Source organism: Elephas maximus, chromosome 1 (assembly GCF_024166365.1).
Source record: "Elephas maximus indicus isolate mEleMax1 chromosome 1, mEleMax1 primary haplotype, whole genome shotgun sequence".
Lineage (NCBI taxonomy): Eukaryota > Metazoa > Chordata > Mammalia > Proboscidea > Elephantidae > Elephas > Elephas maximus.
In genome coordinates this window covers 25,771,562-25,795,251 of record NC_064819.1, presented here as the reverse complement: position 1 = coordinate 25,795,251, position 23,690 = coordinate 25,771,562, and the positions used below count along the sequence as shown (strand labels likewise).

Genomic DNA, 23,690 nt, shown 5'->3' with positions numbered 1-23,690 from the left:
CTGAAGTCTAGGTCTAGAAACAAAAATGGATGGTGGGGTGGGTCCTGGGGACATTCAGCAATGCTTTGTAAAGCATCTGCCTCAGACAATGCCCCAGGAAATTCCTCAAGAACTGTCCCAGGTGATATCTTAGACAATGACTCTTCAGACACAGCTGGGTGAATCTCATCAGATTGAGGTGGAAGGGATAATGGTTTTACTGGGGAGGGTGGCTCAGCAGACAAAGGTGGAGTAATCTCTTCAGATAGGAGTAAGAGGGCTATTTCTGTTGGCAGGACAGATTCAGTGAAATTTAGGGGCTCAAAGTCCCCAGCTTCCTGATTATCTGTCCATATGTCCCCATCCCAAGTTTCAGGATACTATTTTTTCCAATCAATGCCCTCACTATTACTTCAGACCATTCAATGTTGGGAATTCAGTTGACATTGTAATTCAGCCACTCTTATGATAAGACTCTGAGTTTGGTTTTCAGCAATATCAGCTGTATTACTACAAGAAATAAGGCTTTCTTTCAGGGCGTAAGTGGCAACTTTCAGATCTTTTATGTGGTGCTTGAGCTGTGACTCTGAAGTTTTGAGCTCATTTATTTCTTTCACCACTTTGTCTAGTGAAAGTAGGACCAACCAACCAGCTTCCTTATATTCCTCAGTCTGAAAAAATTGTAGAAAACTATCAAATATGCAATCACCCAGAGCCTTGTCTCTCACAAATATTTGATCTAATGGTGGAGATATTCTGTGTATTTCTATTGCCACCTCATGCTATGGGTTAACAATATCCTCTTTACTACTAGAGGCAGAGTTGTCACTGCTTTTAAGACTAGTTAGACTTGAGAACTGATTTAGAAAATTCATCCTTACAATTTTGTTCCTCTTGAAACACTCTCACTACCAAGTGTCTTAGGCTGGGTTCTTTAGCAGAACAAAACCAGCAAAGCATATATATAAATATATAGAAAGAGATTTATTTCAAGGCAATGGTTCACACAGTTTTGGAAGCTGAGAAGCCCCAAATCTGTGGGTCAGGCATCAGGCTGGAGGCTTCTCCTGACTTATGTGGTTGCAGAGTCTGATGAACCCAAAATTTGTAGGTCATGCTGCAGGCTGCTGGGTCACATTCCAAGAACCAGAGGTCAAAGGGTGATGAGTTGGATGCAGGATCAAAAGGGAGTGAGCTTTGTCAGAACATCCGTATATATTGGATGCAGGCCAAATCCCTGAGGAAAACTCCTCTTTCAAATGATTGGCTGCTCACGTCAGATCACAAAAATGGAGGATGATTACATACTAGCTGCCAAACCACTGAAACCAATGGCCTAGCCAAGTTGACAGACAACCTTAAACATCATAGTGATCTTACTTTGGTATCTTGATACTGGTTGTAGAAAGAGAATTTATTCCAAGAAAATAAAATAAGGACTCTATGATTATTATTGAGAGCTTATTTACTGTTTACAGCACAACACTGCCTTTAACTCCCTTTAATTTCATTTTCCTTTACAACTCCTATAGGCGTTTTTGTCTTGAGTTACTAAAGGATGCAATATAGAGTGTTGACATTATTAGAACCACAGTAAACTCTGTGAATAATTGCCCAGTAATTTAAACTTAGTCTTTCTTATGTAGAAGCCTACTAATGGGTGTTTTATTAAAGAAAAAAAAAATAGTAAGACCTCAACCTTAACATGGAGGCTATTGGTGCTTTTAGGCCACTACAGCAGTTATGCAAACAACTATTGTGGTATCTAATGAGTAAACATGTTGCCTGATCCACCAATAGTGAATTGTTTCCAGTCTGTGAGGTCTCTAGGCTGTCCCCAAGTGGCCTGTTGTAGAGAAGGTAGGATAGGTTTAGAATGAGTAAGCAATAGGAAGAGGAGGCACTTCTGTTACCACTGGGTGTGTTCGCTAGCTAAAACTGTCCAGTCCAAGAGTTGCTGTGGTTTCTGAAATTATGGGCTATGGGAATTAATAAAAATGTTGACTTTTGAGCAAAGAAAATCACCAGGAACAGAGAAGGACATTGTATAATATCAAACTAGTCAATCCACCAAGAAGCATAGCAATTCCAAATGTATATGCATTGAACAAAAGAGCTTCAAAATATGTGAAGCAAAAACTTATAGAACTGAAAAGAGAAACAAACCCACAATTGGAGTTGGAGATTTCAACACCATTATCTCAACAATTGATAGAACTCCCCCACAAACAAACAAACAAACAAATAAACAAATCTATTGCCTTCAAGTGGAATCCAACTCATAGCAACCCTATAGGACAGAGTAGAACTGCCCCATAGGGTTTCCAAGGAGCAGCTGAGGGATTCGAATGGCCAACCTTTTGGTTAGCAGTCATAGCTTGCTGTAGCTCTTAACCACTGCATCATCAGGGCTCCATTGATTGAACAGCTAGACTATATCAGTGAAGATACAGATCTCTACAACACCATCAAGCAACAGGATCTAATTGACATTTATGGAACGTTCTATCCAACAACAGCAGAAAGCACATTCAAGTACCAATAGAATATATATTAAGAAAGACCACATCCTGGGCCATAAAACAAACCTCAAAAAATATGAAGTAATTCAAAGCATACAGAGTATGTTTTCTGGCTACAATAGATTAAAATTAGAAGTCAATAAGAGATAGATAATAGGAACATCTCCACACACTTGTAAACTAAACAACACACTTCTAAATAATGCACGGGTCAAAATGGAAGTCTTCAAGAAAAAAAAATGCACTGAATTGAATGAAAATGAAAATACAACATAACATTTGTGGGATGCACCCAAAGCAGTGGTAAGAGGGAAATTTATAGCACTAAATGTTTACATGACAAAAAAGGAAAAGTCTTAAATAAATAATCTAAGCTACTACCTCCAGAATCCAGAAAAGGAGGAGCAAAATAAATCCAAAGCAAGCAGAGGGAAGGAAATAATAAAGAAAAAGTGCACAGACCAATGAAAACAATAGAGAAAACCAATGAAACAAAAAGCTGGTTCACTGAAAATATTAATAAAAATGAGAAATTTCTAGTAAATTGCACAAAGGAAAGAGAGGAGACACTATTTACCACTATTAGGGATGAAACAGGGGTTATCTTTATAGACCTTGCAGACACCAAAGGGACAAGGCATACAGGAGATAACCCTACAAACATAAATTTGACAACTTAGTTGAAACAGACAATTTCCTCAAAACACACAAATTGCCACAACTCACCCAAATGAAATAATTTGAATAGCCCTATAACTATTAAGGAAATGAAATTTGTAATTAAAAATCTCCCAAAAAGAAATCTGCAGGCCCAGATGGTTTCACTGGAGAATTCTACTAAATATTTAAGGAAAAATTAACACCAATTCTACACAATTTCTTCCAGAAAATAGAAGAGGAGGGAACACTTGCCAACTCGTTTCATAAAGCCAGTAATACTCTGAGACCAAAACTAGACAAAATCAGCACAAAAAAGAAAACTACAGATCAATATCCCTCATGACTGTAGATGCAAAATTCTTTACAAAATATTAGCAAATAGCATTCAGCAATATATAAAAATAATTACACACCATGACCAAATAGGATTTCTTCCAAGGATGCAAGTCTGATTCAATATTTGAAAACTGATTAATGTAATCCACAATATTAGCAAGTTAAAGGAGGAAAACCACACAATAACATAAATTGATACAGAAAAATCCAATACTCATTCATGATAAAAACTCTCAGAAAAATAGGGATAGAGGGGAAACTTCCTCAAAATGATAAAGAACATTTATATAAAACCTAGTTAACTTTTTGCTGTTGGAGAAAGACTATTACTTTCCCCTAATATTGGAAAAATGGCAAGACTGTCCAGTCTTACCACTGCTATTCAACATAGTACCAGAGGTTCTACCCAGCACAATAAGTAAAGAGAAGGAAGTAAAAGACATACAGATCAGAAAGGAAAAAATAAAACTCTTCCTATTTTAGATGGCATGACAGTCTATGTAAAAAATCCCAAGTAATCTACAGAAACAAAACAAAACAAACGAACAAAAAACTCCCAGAACTAATAAATGAATTCAGCAAGATTGCAGGATTCAAGACCAACGTGCAAAAATCAGCTGTATTCTATATGCTAGCCATGAAAAAGTGGAAACCAAAAGTAAAAAAATAAAAAGTAATACTTAGGCATAGATCTCATAAAACATGTACAGGATTTGTATGCTGAAAGCAACACAATGCTGATGAAAGAAATCAAAGATCTAAATAAATGGAGAGACATACCATGTTCATGGTTTGGAAGACTTAGCATACTAAAGATGTCAGTTCCCTCCAAACTGAGATATAGGTTTAAAGTAACTTCTATCAAAATCTCAGCAAATTGTTTTTTGTAGATACAGGCAAGATCATTCTAAAATTTATATGGAAAGGCAAAGGGACTAGAGTAGTTCAAACAACTTTGAAAAAAATAACAAAGCGCTCTTCATTAGCTATCTTATTTTCTATTATGGAACCTCAGCTCCTGGCCATACTGATTTGATAAAGAAGGGATGACCTGTTAGTTGGCATGTGAACCAAAGAGACAATTGAAAAGAATGTTTTAGAGTAACAGGATTCCCTTGCTCAAGAATTTGAACTGGAAGATACAGAGATAGAGTGGCCGGCTAGGTATAAAAGCAAATCTGGAAATTCATACACAGTCAGAACTAAGGAAAAAATTAAATGTCATAGGCAAGGTGGAATTACAGAGGAAAACAAAGTGACAGCAAATGGAAGGTGTACATCATTAGAAGAAAACAGATGAGGTATGTAGAGAGGCACAGGAATCACGATAGAGACCATCCTTGAGACAATAGCTTTCCTTCCTTGTGGCTTTCCGCATTCTCTGAAGCCCAGCTGTGCTGTGTGGTTCCTATTCTTCGACTTCTGTGCAATTCCTCAGTGTATTTTTATAACACTCCTCCTCTTCCTGGACTTGCCTGATCCAAGTTGTGTTTCCTGCACCCCAAAGAGCGGTAACCACCATAGTACAGTAAGCAAACCTCCCTCCCATTTAAAACAATAAAACAATGGAGGTGATGGCAAGATGTATGCATTTGTGGTATCTTGTCCCTCTACTCTTTTTTCTCTGCTGCCTCCTCAAAATTAGTCCTTGTTCTCCTGCCAGCTTCCCTGGCTCCTGATCAAGTGACTCCCCTAAAGTGAATGCAAGGGAGGAGAAAATCCCTCAAGGGGTGGGACTCTTGTTAGCTCCTGATGTGCTGTTGAGGGCTTGAGATTTTCTACAGTTATTTAGTAGATTTTTGGGAAAGAGAGAGGGATGGGGTGGATCCAGAGTCTTTTCTTTTGTGGAGCTTTTAAATATCCTCTTACTGATGGTTGTGTGGTAGGGAGAGCAAAATTGCCTGGTTGCAAAGGAAAACACGTAGAAGAAGTAGCCTGATGCGATGGAAATAGTTGGACTGGGGGTCAGAGAGCTGGATTCTGGTGTTGGCTCTGTCACTTTGTACTAGATGCTGTTACTTTATTGAGGCTTGGATCTTCCAGCTGTTGGGGGGGTGGTAATAACTATTTAATGTGAAAAAATTTCATAAATTGCAAAGAAATTGTGGTTGTTCCTATAGGTAATATGTTATCTGCCTAAATCTCCTCCATTTTCCTGCTTTCTCTTTTTGCTTCCATCACGCCATCCTCCTTGCTGGTTCATGAACTTTGCTGGGTCCCATCTTGGAGGCTTTGCATCAGATTTTCACTTTCCCTAGAACACGGTTCCCACAGATATGTCCCTGCCTCCCTTTCATCCAGATCTCTGCTTGAATGTCACTCCCTCAGAGCAGCCTTCCTTTACCTCCTTAACTAGAATACTCTACTGGTCAATGTCCCCTACCATCCTCTATACTGGCCCACATTTATGTTCCTTCGTAACATATATAAATGCCTGCCATAGTATCAAATATTTATGTGTTTGTTTGCATCAGTGTCACCTCCTAGAATATAAGCATCAGAGAAAACAGGAGCTGGAATGAAATAGGTGCTCCATAAATATTTGCTGGATTAATACAGGGGGATGACTTTTCACCTGGTTACCTGGTATTGCTTCACTAAACAAATATGTTCATCTCCCAGGCTCACTGCTCAGGAAGCAACATTTGAAATATAAAGAGAAGGTAAAGACTCATTCGTCATAAAAATGCAAGCTCTTAAGAATCTTGACAAAGCTGCTGGGTCAAGAGCAGTTTGTTCTCAGGAAGAGACACAGAAAAGAAATCAACAGTCACAAGACAGTTTCTCTGTGCCAGGCCGGGTTGTACCATGGTGTAATGTAGTGATGCTTTCTGGCCTTTGTTATCCTGGCTGGAGAGTAAGAAGTAGAAGAAGTGGTTCATTCTTGGAGTATTAAGAATTTTCAATAAAGTGATGGTGGTTGGGATTAATTTTTTGGATTGGACAGCACCCTTTGGAAATACTCTGAGACATTCCAATCTGAAAGTTTGGATAAATCCAAAAATCTTCCAGTGCCCTCTAAAAATTCTTTAGGCCTAGGCTCAAAGAAAGGAGACCCGCTGGCACAGAGGTTAAGTGCTCTGCTGCCAATCAAAAAGTTGTAGGTTCTAACTCTCCCAGTGGCTCTGTGGTGATCCACTTCTACAAAGATTACAGCCTAGAAAACCCTATGAGGCCGTTCTACTCTGTCACATGGGGTTGTCATGAGTCAAAATTGACTCAACAGCACCTAATAACAACAACATGCTCAAAAAGGGCCACCTTGATGGCGAAGGGCTTCTAGGCATGGCTCAAATTCCTGGGTCAACTCCTGAAAATGCTTTGGTCTTTCTATATCTTGTTTCTCCATCTGGGGAGCTTTAAAAATGGTACAGATGCTTGGGGTTCTGGCTTGGTTACCTAGTATTCACTAAAGAAATACTTTCCTTATGCCACACAGGGAGAAGTAGTTCAGTTGCAAATCAACGACTTTACTTTCAAGCTGTAAAGTCCTTTTGTCTTCTGACTTGGACTCATCTTAGAATCCACTGTTGGTTTCTCTGGCCAGGGTATTTAAATGAGGGTGGCATAACTCTTCCAGTTGACACTTTCATGGGTCTCTGTCTTGCCTTTGCTTCACCTGCTCTAGGTTCTTACCTTCTAAGGTCTCCTATAGCATCACTCTGCAAAGGGAATTCACAGATAGTGCATGGTCTACATTTCTCCACGAATTGGACTCAACTCTACAGCTTCTAGCAATAACACCAAGAGCAAAATAGTTAAGAGGAAGGGCGCCAGAGGCAGAGTCCACAGTTTGAACCCCAGTTCCATGACTTCTGGCTGAGTGACTTTGGGCAAGTTAACCTCTTTGCAAAGTAGCACATTCAAAAAGTCTTGAAGAAATGAATGAATGCTTGGAGTCCTTCCCTTGTTTACATTCCAAAGAATTATCTGTGCTTTGCAACTTGTGCTTTTCCAACATTGACATCTTTACCACGTAACAGAAAATGGGTATTGATAAGGGGACCTTCTTTGAGGACATCAGATAAATACCTGGTGTTCTTTTTCCACACCCCTGTGGACAATGGGCTGGGAATCAGGAAACCTGTGTTCTGCCACTGTGGACTTGTGTCATCGTAAATAGTCTCGTTGAAACTTCGGGTACCTGTACTAGCTCTGCCCTATGTGATTTCACCTTACATCTTAAAGAATTGCACAATCCTTAAAAGGAGAATTATTTTCACAGTATTCTCAGTAACTAGCACAGTGCCTGGTACATAACTGGCTGCATATGGTGTTGTTGGTTGCTGCTGAGTCAGTTCCCACTCATGGCCACCCCACGTGTGCAGAGTAGAACTGTTCCATAGGGTTTTCGAGGTTGTGGCCCGTCAGAAGCGGATCACTAGGATTGTCTTCTGAGGTGCCTCTGAGTGGGTTTGAACCACCGACTTTTCAGCTAGTAAACGAGTTGCCATTGAGTCAATTTTGACTCAAAGTCACCCTATAGAATAGAGTAGAACTGCCCTATAAGGTTTTCAAGGCTGTAATCTTTATGAAACAGACTGCCACATCTTTCCCCCAGAGCGGCTGGTGGGTTCAAGCCAACAATCTTTCAGTTAGCAGGCGAGTGCTAAGCTATGGCACCACCAGGGCTCCTTTCAGCTAGCAGTCCAGCATTTAACCATTTGCATGACCCAGGGACTCCCTGACTATATGCGGTAGTGGGGAGAAAAAAACGAACTGGGAATAGGGAAGGTTGTGGAGGTTAGAATACTCTTGACTACTAACCTAAAGCTTGTCGCTTCAAACCCACCCTGCAACATTGTAGAAGAAAGACCAGGTGATCTGCCTCGGTAAGGGTTACAGCCAAGAAAACCCTACTCTGTAATTCTACTCTGTAGCACATGGGGTCACCATGAGTTAAATCAACTGGACACCAATGGATTTTTTTTTTTTTTTTTTGTGTTTGCTTTGAGGGTCCCCAATTTTAAACAAATTGGAGAGGGCCAGGGAAAGAGTGACAGAATGATTTAAAAAACTGCATGTGGATTATTTAACTAAAGATTTTATAGGCCTCCACTTAACTCAAGGGGAGAGAAATTGCTTTGCTTCAATCCCATGCATTATTTCATCTGTTTGTATTTGAAGTGCAAACCCAAATTGGATTCTCTTCAGAGCCTGGAACCCAGTGGGAGCTCAGGGAATGTGTGTGGAATGAAAAATCCAGGGCGTTCCTCCTGGGCTGCAGATCCCTGGCTTCCTCTTTCAAGGGCTGTGCTGTCTATACCAGCCTATAGATTTGAGGAGGCAGATGGAGGAGGATTGTAAATGAGGTATCGTCACTACGGGCACTCTCCATTATCAGGGAAGATGCCTCTGCTGATGGAGCCCTGGTGGCCCAGCGGTTAAGAGCTGGGCTGCTAACAAAAGGTCGGCAGTTCAAATCCACCAGATGCTCCTTGGAAATCCTATGGGGCAGTTTTACTCTTCCTCTAGGGTTGCTATGAGTCCTAATCGACTCAATGGCAATGGGTTCAGTCTTTTTGGTTTTATGCCTCTACTGAGTGGGGTGTGTGTTGATAGGGTGAGAAAGTGTAATAATAATAATAACAAACCCCCAAACTCATTGCCGTCTAGTCGATTCCGACTCATAGCGACCCTGTAAAAGAAGTAATATTGGAAGAAAAAACCTCTTTTGAGAGAAATAATTTTCACGTTACGAATTGGTTTGACACAGCCTTAAAAGAACAATGGAAAGTGTTTTGGGGCGTGGAACTGGGACCGCTGGGAAAGCACCTGGGATGATTTCAGTGACCGGCTGGGGATCCTGCAAAATCGCACTGACAGGGCCTGCCTGTCATTGCTGGTTCGCCGTCGCCCTCTGCTGGCGAAACTGTGGTCATTCCAGGAAACTGCAGATCTCACCGCAGCTCTCTGGTTCTCTTTCACCTTGGAGGGTCTAGGTCCCTTCTCTCCCATGAAGGGAAGTGATGCTGCCGCTAAGGAACGACAGCGGGGCAGTAGGTGTGGCTAGGGCTCTGCCAGGGGAGCCTGGCGCTCACAGCCGAGGGATCGCATCCTTCGTTCTCTTTTTTCCCTCTGTGTCCTGCTCGTGTGTTGAGACCCAGTTCTCCCTGGGCACAGTGAAGGGACCCGGGTATAACAAAGACACAGACTCTTCCCTAGAGGGCTGCCCATTAAATGTGGGGGATGGGTAGGGCACGTAAGGAAATCGTGGTAATACAGCCTGTGAAGCACAGATAGAGACCTGCGTGCTTCCAAATGAAAGAAACTTGGGGGAGGGAGACGCTGTGAGGTTAAGTTTCCATGAAATAGAGAGCTTTTAAGCTGGGACTTGAAGGGTTGGTGAAATTTTTGTATTTTGAAAAATATCTCTTTTATCATAAAAGCAGAACATAATCATTTTTTTTAAACCCTCTGGCAAATAAAAACATGAAAAGAAATCAAAGCCATTTAAAACCCTGCCACTCAGAAATAATCCATGTTAACGTTTTGATCTGTGTATTTTCGCTGTTGTTACAAATCGGAAGCATACGGAAGGTAACACTTTGTATCCTGCGCTTTCTCACTTACTATTATGGCATGCTCATTTCCCCGATGTTACCGATTGGTTTTTGAAAACGTCTTACTTGATGGGGGTGCATTTTAATGTGTAAAACTAAGAATAGAATTTCCCAAGCAGCATGAACCAAGGCATAACTGGTTGCAAAGCACAGGGGTTGTTCACTCTTCACTAATTCATCCTGACAAATATTTTTTAGGACACCTAAAACATTGGAGGCACAATGCTGGGTAAGAAGTGATTCAATTTTCATGGAGTTTACAGTACAGGAGAGAAAAAAGACATTTACTAAGTAGCCATACAAATAACTGTAAAATTGTCTCAGTGATAAGAACAAAGATGGTGTATATCAGAAAGAAAAAGAAGGCATCACAGAGGTCTGGGAAGGCTTCCTGGAGTAAGGAGTGATTGAGCTCAGCTCTGTAGGCATTAACTAGGTGAAGAAGATCAGGGAGAACATTGCTAGCAGAGGGAATAGCATGTGCAAAGGCCCTGCAGTAAGAGGGTTTGTGGTGAATTCACAGAAGTGAAAGGTCAGGGAGAAGGGAGGGTAGAGAGACTTGGCTTGAAATGAGCTTGAAGAAGTAGGTAAGACCTGACCCTGCAGAGCCTCTTAGAGCAGGTTAGGAATTGATGTTATTTTTCATAAAAGCCATTGGGAACTGTTGGAGTGATGTAAGCTGGGGTGGTGAGAGAAAGATCAGATTTGTCTTTTCTAAAGATTCTCCCCTTGATACTGTATGGTAAGAGATTAGAAGGGAAGCCAGATACTGGGTTTTGGGGTTAAGCCAGATAAACTAGGTAGCTCTTAGTCCTGTGAGAGGGTGATTGCAGTAGTTGAGTCAGGAGACGCTAGAAGACTGAATTAGGATGGTGACAGCTGACATGGAAAGAAGTGGGTGGTTTTGAGAGACTTTTGGGGAGTAAAATGTTTAGGACTTGGCCATGAGAAATGAGGGTTGGGGGTGAGTTTAGGATGACCAGTAAGTTCTGTCTTCCATAACTGGGTGGAGAATGGGTTCTTTCCAAGATAGGAAACACAGGAGGAGGACCAGGTTTGGAAAGGATGATCAATCATAAGTGTTATTTTTGGAAATAAGTTTTCCAGAGGGGACAATTCCAGGAATGGTATGCACCATATTGTATCAGCTCTTTCTAGAGGTGGATTTCACCACATTTGCACAGCTGGCTGAAGGGAGGTCTATATGGAGGTGGGCGGTACAGGGAGAAAGCAGGCACTATGTCTAGATTTGGTGTCTTGGTACTTGTTTCAGGCTCCTACACTACAGCTTTCTGGGTCTCAGACACTGAGCAAATCATTTTAAGGGGCCCTGCACGTTCATTTCTGTGCCTTTGAAATGAGGGTAATCACATCTGGTCCGAAGGGTACTTGTGGGGAGTAAACGAGAATGTTGATATTCAAGGGCGTGATAAACCTTCATAGAAGTCCTGGTGGCACAGTGGTTAAGAGCTCAGATATTAACCAAAAGATCAGTGGTTTGAATCCATTAGCTGCTCCTTGGAAACCCTATGAGGCAGTTCTGCTCTGTCCTATAGGGTCGCTATGAGTCTGCATCGACCGCAATGGGTTTGGTCCTTATAAACCTTCACGAACTATAGAAACACAACATATTCTTGCTATTCCTACTGCTTCCTAGATTTGTTGTTCTTATCGCCCTCAAACTTCAATGGTATTAATATTAGGAATATAGGATTCCATGTTTTCTCTATGAGCTCTTTGTAGAAAAGGTGTGATCGAAGTCTAGATAAATAAATATACCACTGAGGAGCTAGAGATGGTGATGGCAAACTATTCAAAAGCCTGTATGTTTACCGAGTTCAGACATTCTCACCATGTAAATTATATGAGTGATGTCATAGCCGAGCACTCTGTGTTCCTAAAAAGAATCCTCTTTTCCTGAATCCTTTACGTTTTAAAAGAAATCTCGTAGTGGGGTTCTGAAAGTTTCAATAAAGCCATTCAACCAAAAGCCACGGATTTTTTTTTTTTTGTGTGTGACTAAAAAAGAAAGTTTGGTTTATTAGGCAGCCATTTCTAACTTGTTGCTAAGTAGATGCTATCTGTTTAGAAAATTTGTGCAGCGATCTGATAAAACAAAAAACAAAAAAATGAAAAGCCCCCTCTCTTTTCGATTAACACTAAGTTTAACAGACTATCAAGAATCCTCTCTCTCTCAGCGGGGTTTGTGTTGAGTGTAACTGTGAGCTGGAGTGGAGAGACTGTAGACGGAAAACACAACTCTCAGACTTCACATCCTTTCCTTCCATGACAGCACTGACTACACTGTCATATTCTAGCTGAGTGGCATTTTATGTAACCTTCTTCACAGGGTTGTGATGAGGTTGAGAGATAATTCTTATGAATACGCAATGGCCAGCACATAACAAGGCTTCAATCAATAATCACATCCTTGCTCTTTTCCTCCTTCTGCTTCCTTCTCTGTCATCGTCTCTCCTTTATAGCTCCTTCTCTTTCTCCTCCCATCGATTGAACTCCTAACTTTGTCCTGCTGTCTTTAGACCGCACTGAGAAGTAGCATAGATTTGAGTTGCCCAAAGTCACTTAGGTCCCTACTAGTAATCATAAAAATCTAATTTACAGAGCACTGACTGTGGGTTTTTTCCTTAATCCACTCCACAGATTTCTGAGGTGAGTATTAGTATTGTGTCTGTATACCAGATTAAAAAAAACCAAACCTGTTGCTGTTGAGTTGATTCCGGTTCATAGTGACCCTACAGGACAGAGTAGAACTTCCCCATAGAGTTTCCAAGGAACACCTGGTGGATTTGAACTGCTGACCTTTTGGTTAGCAGCTGTAGCTCTTAACCACTAAGCCAAGAGGGTTTCCATTTAATAGATTTAAAAAAAAAAAAAAAAAACCAAACCCAGTGCCATTGAGTCGATTCTGACTCATTGCGACCCTATAGGACAGAGTAGAACTGCCCCGTAGAGTTTCCAAGGAGTGCTGGGTGGATTTGAACTGTTGACCCTTTGGTTAGCAGCCGTAGCGCTTAACCACTACACCACCAGGGTTTCCCTTTAATAGATTAAGAAAAAAAAATTTTTTTTCTTATTAAAAGGCTAGTCCAATATCATAGACTTAGTGTAGAAGTTTCCATTCCACTCTCACCACCCCAAGCAAAGTTCTCCAAAATAATTATGATTAAACCCGTTGCCATCGAGTCGATTCTGATTCATAGCGACCCTATAGGACAGAGTAGAACTGCCCCATAGAGCTTCCAAGGAGCACCTGGTGGATTCAAACTGCTCACCTTTTGGTTAGCAGCTGCAGCTCTTAACCACTATGCCACCAGGGTTTATGACTGGCATTCGTTTATTCACTCAACAAATATTTATTATACACCCGGATCATTATAGACACAGTCTCTGCCCTCATGGAAAATATGTATATATACATTCCATTTAATATGCATGAACTATTATATATATATATAATATATCCATATATATGGAAAGTATACACACATACATATACATATACATATATATATATATATATATATATTTATACTCATTGCCGTTGAGTCTACAGAGCGGAACTACTCCATATGGTTTCCAAGGAGGGCCTGGTGAATTCGCCTTTTGGTTAGTAGCAGTAGCTCTTAACCACTAGGCCATCAGGGTTTCCATATATACATATACAACATGTATATTGTATAAAAAAAATATTGTATACACACACATATATATGTATGTGTGTGTATATATATATATACATCTACACATATGTATTCTATGTGTAAATTACATGTACTTACAAGCAGTGTTGATACTCAACCATACTCACTAGCATTGCCCTATTCACTGTACTGAGGTGTCCATTCTGATTGGTTGGTGTTCATGCAGTTCCTGCTGCTAAACATTTTGACAGTCATCCATTCTTACAAACTGTGTTAAGTGCCACAAAGGATGGAAAGATCAGGATGCTTTTAGAAAGTGTAAAAAGAAGCCAAGTATATAGAAATTTAAGAAATCATCTTTGAATAAGAGGCATTTAAACTGTGACTTGAGCAATGAGTGCTCTAGTCATGCTGCGAGATGAGGCTGGAGAGCTGGGCAGAGGCCAGACTACACAGGGCTCCATAGTCCATGTTGGGGACTCTGGATTTGATCATAATATCAATGGGATGTTATTGAATAAAGTCAGAAGGGGAGTGATACGATGCAGTTTATATGTCAAGAATAGCACTGGGGTTACTATGTGAAGAATGGGGGAGGGGGCCTGGAGGGCCCATCTTGTCCATACCTCTGGACACTGAAGATTCCAACATGAATCCCTGTTCAGTCACAAATTATCCTTTTCAGGTTGTTGGGGAAGAAAAACTACATATGAAAACAATTCTAAGTTGGGAAATGCTGTATCCTACAGGCTATGATAGATAGACAGTCAAGTGCTGTGAGTGAGAAGAACTAAAGACCATGCTCACTTTTTTAACCAGAAGCCATTGTTTTGATTCTTTCTTCTCCCTGTTGGAGAAAGTCTTAACTGTCAGAATTTCCCATACACGTTCCATGCTCTTTTCTGAAAAAAATCAATCCAATAAACGCTTATGTAGTGTCTGCTTGGTCCTTAACTCATAAGAATCTTATGTCACCATTCTACTATAGTTCCATCACAAGGATATTGTGGGATGAATGAGCTCAGCGTAGCGATGTCTTGGGAGTCAGTGAACCTGTGTTTAAGTTCTTGTTTTACCTCCTGTCACAATGTGACCTTTGGAGATTAGCAGAAGCCAGAGCATAGTGAGCAAAGTTTGTGGCATGGATTACACACAAAGAACTTAATGAAAAGAAATGAGTCTGGCGTTCTTGGAGAGAAATGTACTCCACTAGGTTTTCCTAAAGAATTGGGACCATGTGGAGGGACATGGATCATTTGACTGCCACCATGATGAAAACTTGGTGCTCCTGTAATGGCTTCCGGGTCAAGGATAATCATCTCTGATCCCTGTGGTCGTAAAGCCTTTCCTTTCCTTGCCACCTTCCCATCTCCTCTCGCCATGGGGCCAGGTTGAGAAAGAGACAGTGGTACTAGGTATTCCTCCGTCCATCTCCCTGAGGCAGTCCAACCTCACTCCCTTTTGTGTCAGGAGAAACGTTTCAGTGATTGCCTTCATCTTGCACATGGGAAGGCTATGCCATCAACTTGTCTTCCCTGTGATGATTCCTGCAGGATAGACCACTGGAACAACGAAAAGGAGAAGATTGCGCTGGTCACAGATGAGACCCTCTTCATCTGCAAATACGATTTCATCATGCTTAGCTGTGTGCAGCTGCAGCGGATCCCCCTGAGTGCTGTCAGTCGCGTCTGCCTGGGCAGCTTTACCTACCCTGGGAAATCCCTGGACAAGTGAGTCTGAGGTCTTAGACTTGGGAAAGGCACGTGGTGGGAGTGGGGCAGGCAGAGAAGCTATCACGAGGCTCAGCTCAGTTCTGTTAGCTGGGAGAATGCTGGGGAGAACAGTGAGGTCCCACAGTTGAGTCCATCAGTCACTGAGTTCCTGCTCCATGTTAGGCAGCAGGACACACTGTAAGTACCTTTGCACATTAATAAGAGAAGCTGATAGGTCAATAGTTACATATAAGGCAGGAAGAGCTGTGGGAGCATGGAGGAGGTTTTTCAAATGAATTGATGTGGCAGAGAATCTGGGAAACCACCGTTTGAGGCTGGGTAAGAGTTAGCCAGGAACCCTGGTGGCACAGTGGTTAAAGTACTCTGCTGCTAACCAAAAGGTCAGCAGTTCCAACCCACCGCGGGAGCAAGATGTGGCAGTCTGCTTCCGTAAAGATTTAAAGCCTTGGAAACCCTAATGGCAGTTCTACTCTGTCCTTTAGGATTGCTACGAGTCAGAATTGACTAGACGGCAGTGGGTTGGGAAGAATTAGCCAAAGAGCCCTGGTGGCACTCTGGTTAAATGCCTGCTGCTGACCAAAAGGTTGGTAGTTTGAACACACCCAGCGGTTCTGTCAGAGAAAAGACCTGGCAATCTGTTCCCATAAAAATTACAGCCTAGGAAACTGTATGCAGCAGTTCTGCTCTGTCCTGCAGGGTTGGTATGAGTTGGCAGTGACTTGATGGCACACAACAACAACAACAAAGTTGGCCAGAGAAAGAGAACCAGATTTGAAGAACATTATAGGCAGGAGAAATAGCACGATCAGAGGAGTGGAGGTAGGAAAAAGTGTAATGCATTAACCCCAAAAAAACCCTGTACTGTCGAGTCGATTCCGACTCATAGCGACCCTATAGGACAGAGTAGAACTGCCCCATAGAGTTTCCAAGGAGCGCCTGGCAGATTCGAACTGTCGACCTTTTGGTTAGCAGCCATAGCACTTAACCACTACGCCACCAGGGTTTCCGTAATGCATTAAAAAAAAAAAAAATTTTTTTTAAAAATGCATTAGGGAACTGATATTATTCTGTAAAGGTCAGTAGAGAGATCCCAAGATGGTTAATTAAAAAGCCAGTTGCCCTATAGTCCATTCCGACTCATAGTGACCCCATGTGTGTTAGAGTAGAACTGTGCCCCATACAGTTTTCAATGACTGTGATTTTTTTAGAAGTAAATCACCAGGCCTTTTTTTTGAGGTTCCTCTGGGTGGACTCAAACCGCCAATCTTTCAGTTAGCCACTGAGCAGTTAACTGTTTGTGCCATCCAGGGACTCTGATGGTTAATTAGTTCTTTTTAAGTCTCTTTGGAAACCTTGGTGGTATAGTGGTTAAGGGCTATGGCTGCTAACCAAAAGGTTGGCAGTTCGAATCCACCAGGCGCTCCTTTGGAAACTCTATGGGGCAATTCTACTCTGTCCTATAGGGTCGCTATAAGTCCGAATTGACTCGACGGCAGTGGGTGGTTAAGTCTTTTTGGAATTTTCTTTGGAAATTGAATGAGTGGACATCAACTGTCTCAGAGATGTTAGGAGTTGCAAAGATACCCGTCAGGTCTGTACTGGCGGGTTGCTGAATTGAGTATTTGTTATGGTCTGGGAAGCGACTGTCTCTTTTAAACACTGTAGATTTAGTCCAGAAGGACAGCCGTCTTCCTCTGAGACTCTGAGTTTGAGCTCTTCTGTTTGAGTTCTTTGAGGGCGGGTACCATATTTGTTGTTCTTAAAACACCTGGTATAGGGCCTGGCACATACTGAGAACTGAGAAATCTTTCTAAAACAGAAAAAACTCACTTAAGGGATTGTTTTTTTTCTTACTCATAGCATCAAAAACCTATTTTTATTTACTATTTCTATGGGTTTATTTACTGTATCAAAGACCTATTTTTTTAATTTATTCTTTTCATGGATGTAAGAAGTGACTGATTTAGATCATCAAATTTTTGAACTAGCAGATTTAGCTGTGTCAGTAATTCTGCACACTATAAAATGTATTTAGATGTTGCAAAAGAATGTTTCCTTTCAGGAAATGTCTTTCACCCCAAACCTTCTCAGTTCTCCAGCATTCTCTCCACAGGCGACAGTCAGCAGTTCCTTGAGTATTTTTTTTTTTCCAGAAATGATCTATGAATGTATAAGAACAAAAATGCCTGTCTGTGTATGCACATATTAAACTATATGTGTATTCACATGTATTTACAATGTATTATTTTACCCAGTAGGAGCACATGGCATAAGCTCTCCTGCCTCAGGCTATTTCACCCAATGACGTATCTTGGAGGTTTTATTATATCAGCGCTCTAGATCAGGGTCCCAGGGTGATGCAAATGGTTAAGCCCTCCACTACTTCTCTGTGGGTTCAAACCCACCCAGGAGCACCTCGAAAGTCAGGCCTGGCGATCCGCTTCCTACGAAGCTGTTTTACTCTGCATATATGGGGTCGCCGTAAGTCAGAATCCACTCACTTGCAAGTAACAGGACAAAAACAGATCAGTCTCAGTCTTCTCAGTAGTGCACAGTATTCCATTTTAAGCCATAATCTATTTATCCAAATATCTCTTCATACCACAATGCTACTGGCACAGTGGTTAAGAGCTTGGTGGCTCACCAAAAGGTTTGCAGTTTGAATCCACCAGCCACTCCTTGGAAACCTTACGGGGCAGCTCTACTCTGTCCAATAGGGTCACTATACGTTGGAATTGACTCCGATAGCAACAGGCTTTTTGGGTTATAGGACTTTTTTACAAATATATCTGTAATGTAGGAAATCACCAAATCGATACCATTCACAGTAGCCCCCAAGAAGATAAAATACTTAGGAATAAATCTTACCAAAGATGTAAAAGACCTATACAAAGAAAACTACAAAGTACTAGTGCAAGAAACTAAAAACGACCTACTTAAGTACCTTGCTCATGGATAGGAAGACTTACCATAGTAAAAATGTCTATTCTACCAAAAGCCATCTATCCATACAATGCATTTTCGATCCAAATTCCAATGACATTTTTTCATGTGATGGAGAAACAAATCACCAACTTCGTATGGAAGGGAAAGAAGCCCCGGATAAGTAAAGCATTACTGAAAAAGAAGAAGAAAGTGGGAGGCCTCACTCTACCTGATTTTAGAACCTATTATACAGCCACAGTAGTCAAAACAGCCTGGTACTGGTACAACAGGCACATAGACCAATGGAACAGAATTGAGAACCCAGATATAAATCCATCCACATATGAGCAGCTGATATTTGACAAAGGACCAGTGTCAGTTAATTGGGGAGAAGATAGTCTTTTTACAAATGGTGCTGGCATAACTGGATATCCATTTGCAAAAAAATTAAACAGGACCCATACCTCACACCATGCACAAAAATTAACTCCAAGTGGATCAAAGATCTAAACATAAAGACTAAAACGATAAAGATCATGGAGGGAAAAATAGGGACAACGTTAGGAGCCCTAATACAAGGCCTAAACAGAATACAAAATATTACCAAAAATGATGAAGAGAAACCAGATAACTGGGAGCTCCTAAAAATCAAACACCTATGCTCATCTAAAGCTTTCACCAAAAGAGTAAAAAGACCGCCTACAGATTGGGAAAGAATTTTCAGCTATGACATCTCCGACCAGAGCCTGATTTCTAAAATCTATATGATTCTGTTAAAACTCCACCACAAAAAGACAAACAACCCAATCAAAAAGTGGGCAAAGGATATGAACACACACTTCACTAAAGAAGATATTCAGGCGGCTAACAGATACATGAGAAAATGCTCTCCATCATTAACCATTAGAGAAATGCAAATTAAAACTATGATGAGATTCCATCTCACTCCAACAAGGCTGGCATTAATCCAAAAAACACCAAATAATAAATGTTGGAGAGGCTGCGGAGAGACTGGAACTCTTATACACTGCTGGTGGGAATGTAAAATGGTACAACCACTTTGGAAATCTATCTGGCGTTTTCTTAAAAAGTTAGAGATAGAACTACCATACAACCCAGAAATCCCACTCCTCGGAATATACCCTAGAGAAATAAGAGCCTTCACACGAACAGATATATGCACACCCATGTTTATCGTAGCTCTGTTTACAATAGCAAAAAGCTGGAAGCAACCAAGGTGTCCATCAACGGATGAATGGTTAAATAAATTGTGGTATATTTACACAATGGAATACTACGCATCGATAAAGAACAGTGATGAGTCTGTGAAACATTTCATAACATGGAGGAACCTGGAAGGCATTATGCTGAGTGAAATTAGTCAGAGGCAAAAGGACAAATATTGTATTATAAGATCTTGAGAAATAGTATAAACTGAGAAGAACACACACTTTTGTGGTTATGAGGTGGGGAGGGAGGAGGGTGCGAGAGGGTTATTTACTGATTAGTTAGTAGATAAGAACTACTTTAGATGAAGGGAAGGGCAATACTCAATACAGGAAAGGTCAGCTCAACTGGACTGCACCAAAAGCAAAGAAGTTTCCGGGATTAAACTGAACGCTTCAAAGGTCAGTGGAGCAAAGGCGGGGGTTTGGGGACTATGGCTTAAGGGGACTTCTAAGTCAATTGGCAAAATAATACTATTATGAAAACACTCTGCATCCCACTTTGAAATGTGGCATCTGGGGTCTTAAATGCTGACAAGCGGCCATCTAAGATGCATCAATTGGTCTCAACCCACCTGGATCAAAGGAAAATGAAGAACACTAAGGTCACACGATAACTATGAGCCCAAGAGACAGAAAGGGCCCCATGAACCAGAGACTTACATCATCCTGAGACCAGAAGAACTAGATGGTGCCTGGCCACAACCAATGACTGCCGTGACAGGGAACACAACAGAGAACCCCTGAGGGAGCAGGAGATCAGTGGGATGCAGACCCCCAATTCTCATAAAAAGACCAGACTTAATGGTCTGACTGAGACTAGAGGAATCCCGGTCGTCATGGTCCCCAAACCTTCTGTTGGCCCAGGACAGGAACCATTCCCGAAGACAACTCATCAGACATGGAAGGGACTGGACAATGGGTAGGAGAGAGATGCTGATGAAGAGTGAGCTACTTGTATCAGGTGGACACTTGAGACTGTGTTGGCATCTCCTGTTTGGAGGAGAGAGAGGAGGGGAGAGAGGATTAGAAACTGGCAAAATTGTCACAAAAGGAGAAACTGGAAGGGTTGACTCATTAGGGGGAGAGTAAGTGGGAGTATGGAGTAAGGTGTATATAAGCTTATATGTGACAGACCGACTTGATTTGTAAACTTTCACTTAAAGCTCAATAAAAATTATTTTTAAAAATGTATCTGTAACGTAATTTTCTGGAAGTGGAATTATTAGGTGAAACATCATGTACATCTTATACTGGCAAATATTGCCAAATTGTCTTCTAAACAGGTGATACATGTAAGGTGGAGGGAGCGTGGGAGCATAGAGGGAGACTCTCAAACTAATTGATGTTTGCTCCAATTTATGTTTCCACTGGGTGTGAGAAAAATTTTTTCCACACAATCTCATCAACATTGAGCATTATAATTTTTTTTTTTTTACTTTGCCTGTAAGACAGGTTAAAGAAAAGAACATATTATTTTGGTTTAGTGTCCATCACTATAATTTGAAGGAAGTGTTTCTCTTATGTTAGAAAGCCATGTTAATTACTTTTCTGTGAGCTGCGTATGTATAACCATAGCCCACTTTGTTTCCTTTGGGCATATTGCTATTTTTCTAATTGATTTGTAGGAGCTCTTTATATATGAAAGAACTTGACCCCAATCTGCTACCTATATTTCAAATATTTTTTCCCTAGTTTGTCACATCTCTTTTGACTTTTTAATTTTTTTAATACTCTTTGGAAATATTTTTAATTTCTAGGTTGTCAAATTTATCAGTCTTTTATGGCTCCTTCTGAGTTTATATCTTGTTTAGAAAAAATTTCTTCACACTGAAAGTATAAAATAACATTTGAAGTTTTTCTTCTAGTATTTTTATAATTTCATTTTAAAAGTAGTTACATTTATGTTTAACCTAGAATTTGCTTTGTGTAAGGAATACGATATGCAATCAGCTTTATTTTTTTATCCAGATGGCAGGCTAGATGTCTCAACATCATTTATTTAATATTTCATCTTTTCCCATTGATTTGAAATGCCACTTTTATCAAATATTAATTTTCTATGTGTATTTGTGTCTATTTCTGAGTTCTCTATTTCATTCCATTTATCTGTTTATTCAAGTACAAAATAGTTTTAATTATTATAACCTTATGTTTGAATATGTGGTAGAGTTACTCCTTTTTCATTAGTCTCCTTTTTTAGAATTTGTATATTTATATACTTATATTTATTTTTCCATCAGCTTGCCTAATTTAAAAAATCCTACGTTTATTGGAATTTTCAAATATGAAATCAACTTTGCCCTCCTCAAATAAGCCCACTTGTTCATGGCGTGTTATCTTATTTCTACACTGTTGGTTTCAGTTTGCTAATATTTTATTAAGTATTTTTGTGTGTATGTTCATGACAAATATTTGTTATTTTCATTTTTTTTATAATGTCTTCTTTGTCAGGTTTTGTATTGGGGTAAGTTACAGTGGCCTTATAAAACCCTTTATTTTCTAAAAGATTTTATGTATGATTGGTGTTATCTCTTCCTTGAAAGTTTGGTAGAATTTACAAGGAAACCATCTGGGCCTGGCGTCTTGGTGGAAAGTTTTTTTGACAATAGTTAATTTGTTTTATAAATATTGGGCTGTTCATATTTTTGCTTTCATTTTGTGTTAATTTTGGTAAATTCTGTATTTCAAAGAATTTGCCGGTTTCATTTATGTTGTCATATTGTAGGCATAAAATTGTTAATATTATTCCCCTATGATCCCTTTAAATAGGAGACATGGGGGCACAACGGTTAAGCACTTGCCTGTTAACCAAAAGGTCAGTGGTTGAACACCAGCAGCTCCATGGGAGGAAGATGTGGCAGTCTGTTTCTGTAAAGATTACAGTCTTGGAAACCCTATGGGGTAGTTCTACCCTGTCCTACAGGGTTCCTATGAGTCAGAATCTACTCTACAGCAATGGGTTTTATTCCTTTAAATAGGGACTTTAGTGATAGCTTCTCTCTCTTCCGATATTGGTTGTTTCTCTCTTTTTTCTGATGATGAAATTAGCCTAAGGGTTTATAATTTTTTTTTTTTTTTTTTTTGCCAAGAACTAGCTTTTTATTTTGCTAATTTTCAATATTGTTTGATTTCTATTTAGTGGATCTCTGCTCTTTGTTTACGCTGGGTTTACCTTTTTTTGTTTGATTGTTTTAAACTTTTCAATATGGAATTTATTTATTTTAGACTTTTCTTCTTTTTTAGTATGCACATTGAAAGCTATAAATTTTCTTCTAAGTACTGCTTTCTCTGCATCAGATTTTTATATATTTTATTTCCATCATCATTCAGTTAGAAATATTTTCTACTTTTTCTTGTGATTTTTTTTTTGACTCATGAATACTTTAAAAGTTGCACTCTAGAGATATTACTGTTACTGATTTCTAATTTAGAGAAGTACATTCTTTGATTTCACTCAAAGACTTGCTTCATGGGCCAGCCTCTGGTCTATCTTTATGAATGTCTCTTGTGCTTTTGTGTGTAGTGTTCTATAAATACCAATTAGGTCATTGGGATTAATAGTGTTTGTAGATTACTTAGTTGTTTTTTAGTTAGATTGTCTAGTTTTTAATCAGTTACCGAGAGGGGGATATTAAAATTTATTATTATTGTGGGATTTTCTATTTCTCTCTTCAACTCTGTTCGTTTTTGCTTCACATATTTTGAAGGTCTATTATTAGATGCATACATATTTATGACTGTTATGCCTTCCTGGTGAATTGAGCCTTTTTTCATTAAGAAACATTCCTCTTTAGCTCTGGCAATATTCTATATCTTGAAGTCTTTTTTTAAAAATCTGATATTATTGTAGTCACTCCATACTTTTCATACTTACTGTTTGCATAGTGTATCTTTTTTCACCCATATTCTTTCAATTTATCTCTGTCTTTGTATTTAAAATGTGTTTTTTGTAGAGACTATGTAATTGGGCCTTGATTTTTATCCATTCTGATAATCTCTGCCTTTTAATTGAAGTGTTGATCTGTTAAAACTTTACGTAATTATGATGTGATTGGAGTCAATTCCACCTGGTATTTATTTT

At 39.9% G+C, this 23,690-nt stretch overlaps 1 protein-coding gene across 1 annotated transcript in view; it reads left to right on the top strand.

Annotated features, from left to right (window-relative positions):
* TPRG1 (tumor protein p63 regulated 1) overlaps window positions 1–23,690 on the top strand; it is a 173,029-nt gene that overhangs the window by 63,505 nt on the left and 85,834 nt on the right. Inside the window, exon 4 of the mRNA XM_049880501.1 lies at window positions 15,276–15,452. Within this exon, the coding sequence (XP_049736458.1) occupies window positions 15,276–15,452 (177 nt within the window). The remainder of the gene's footprint in view (window positions 1–15,275; window positions 15,453–23,690) is intronic.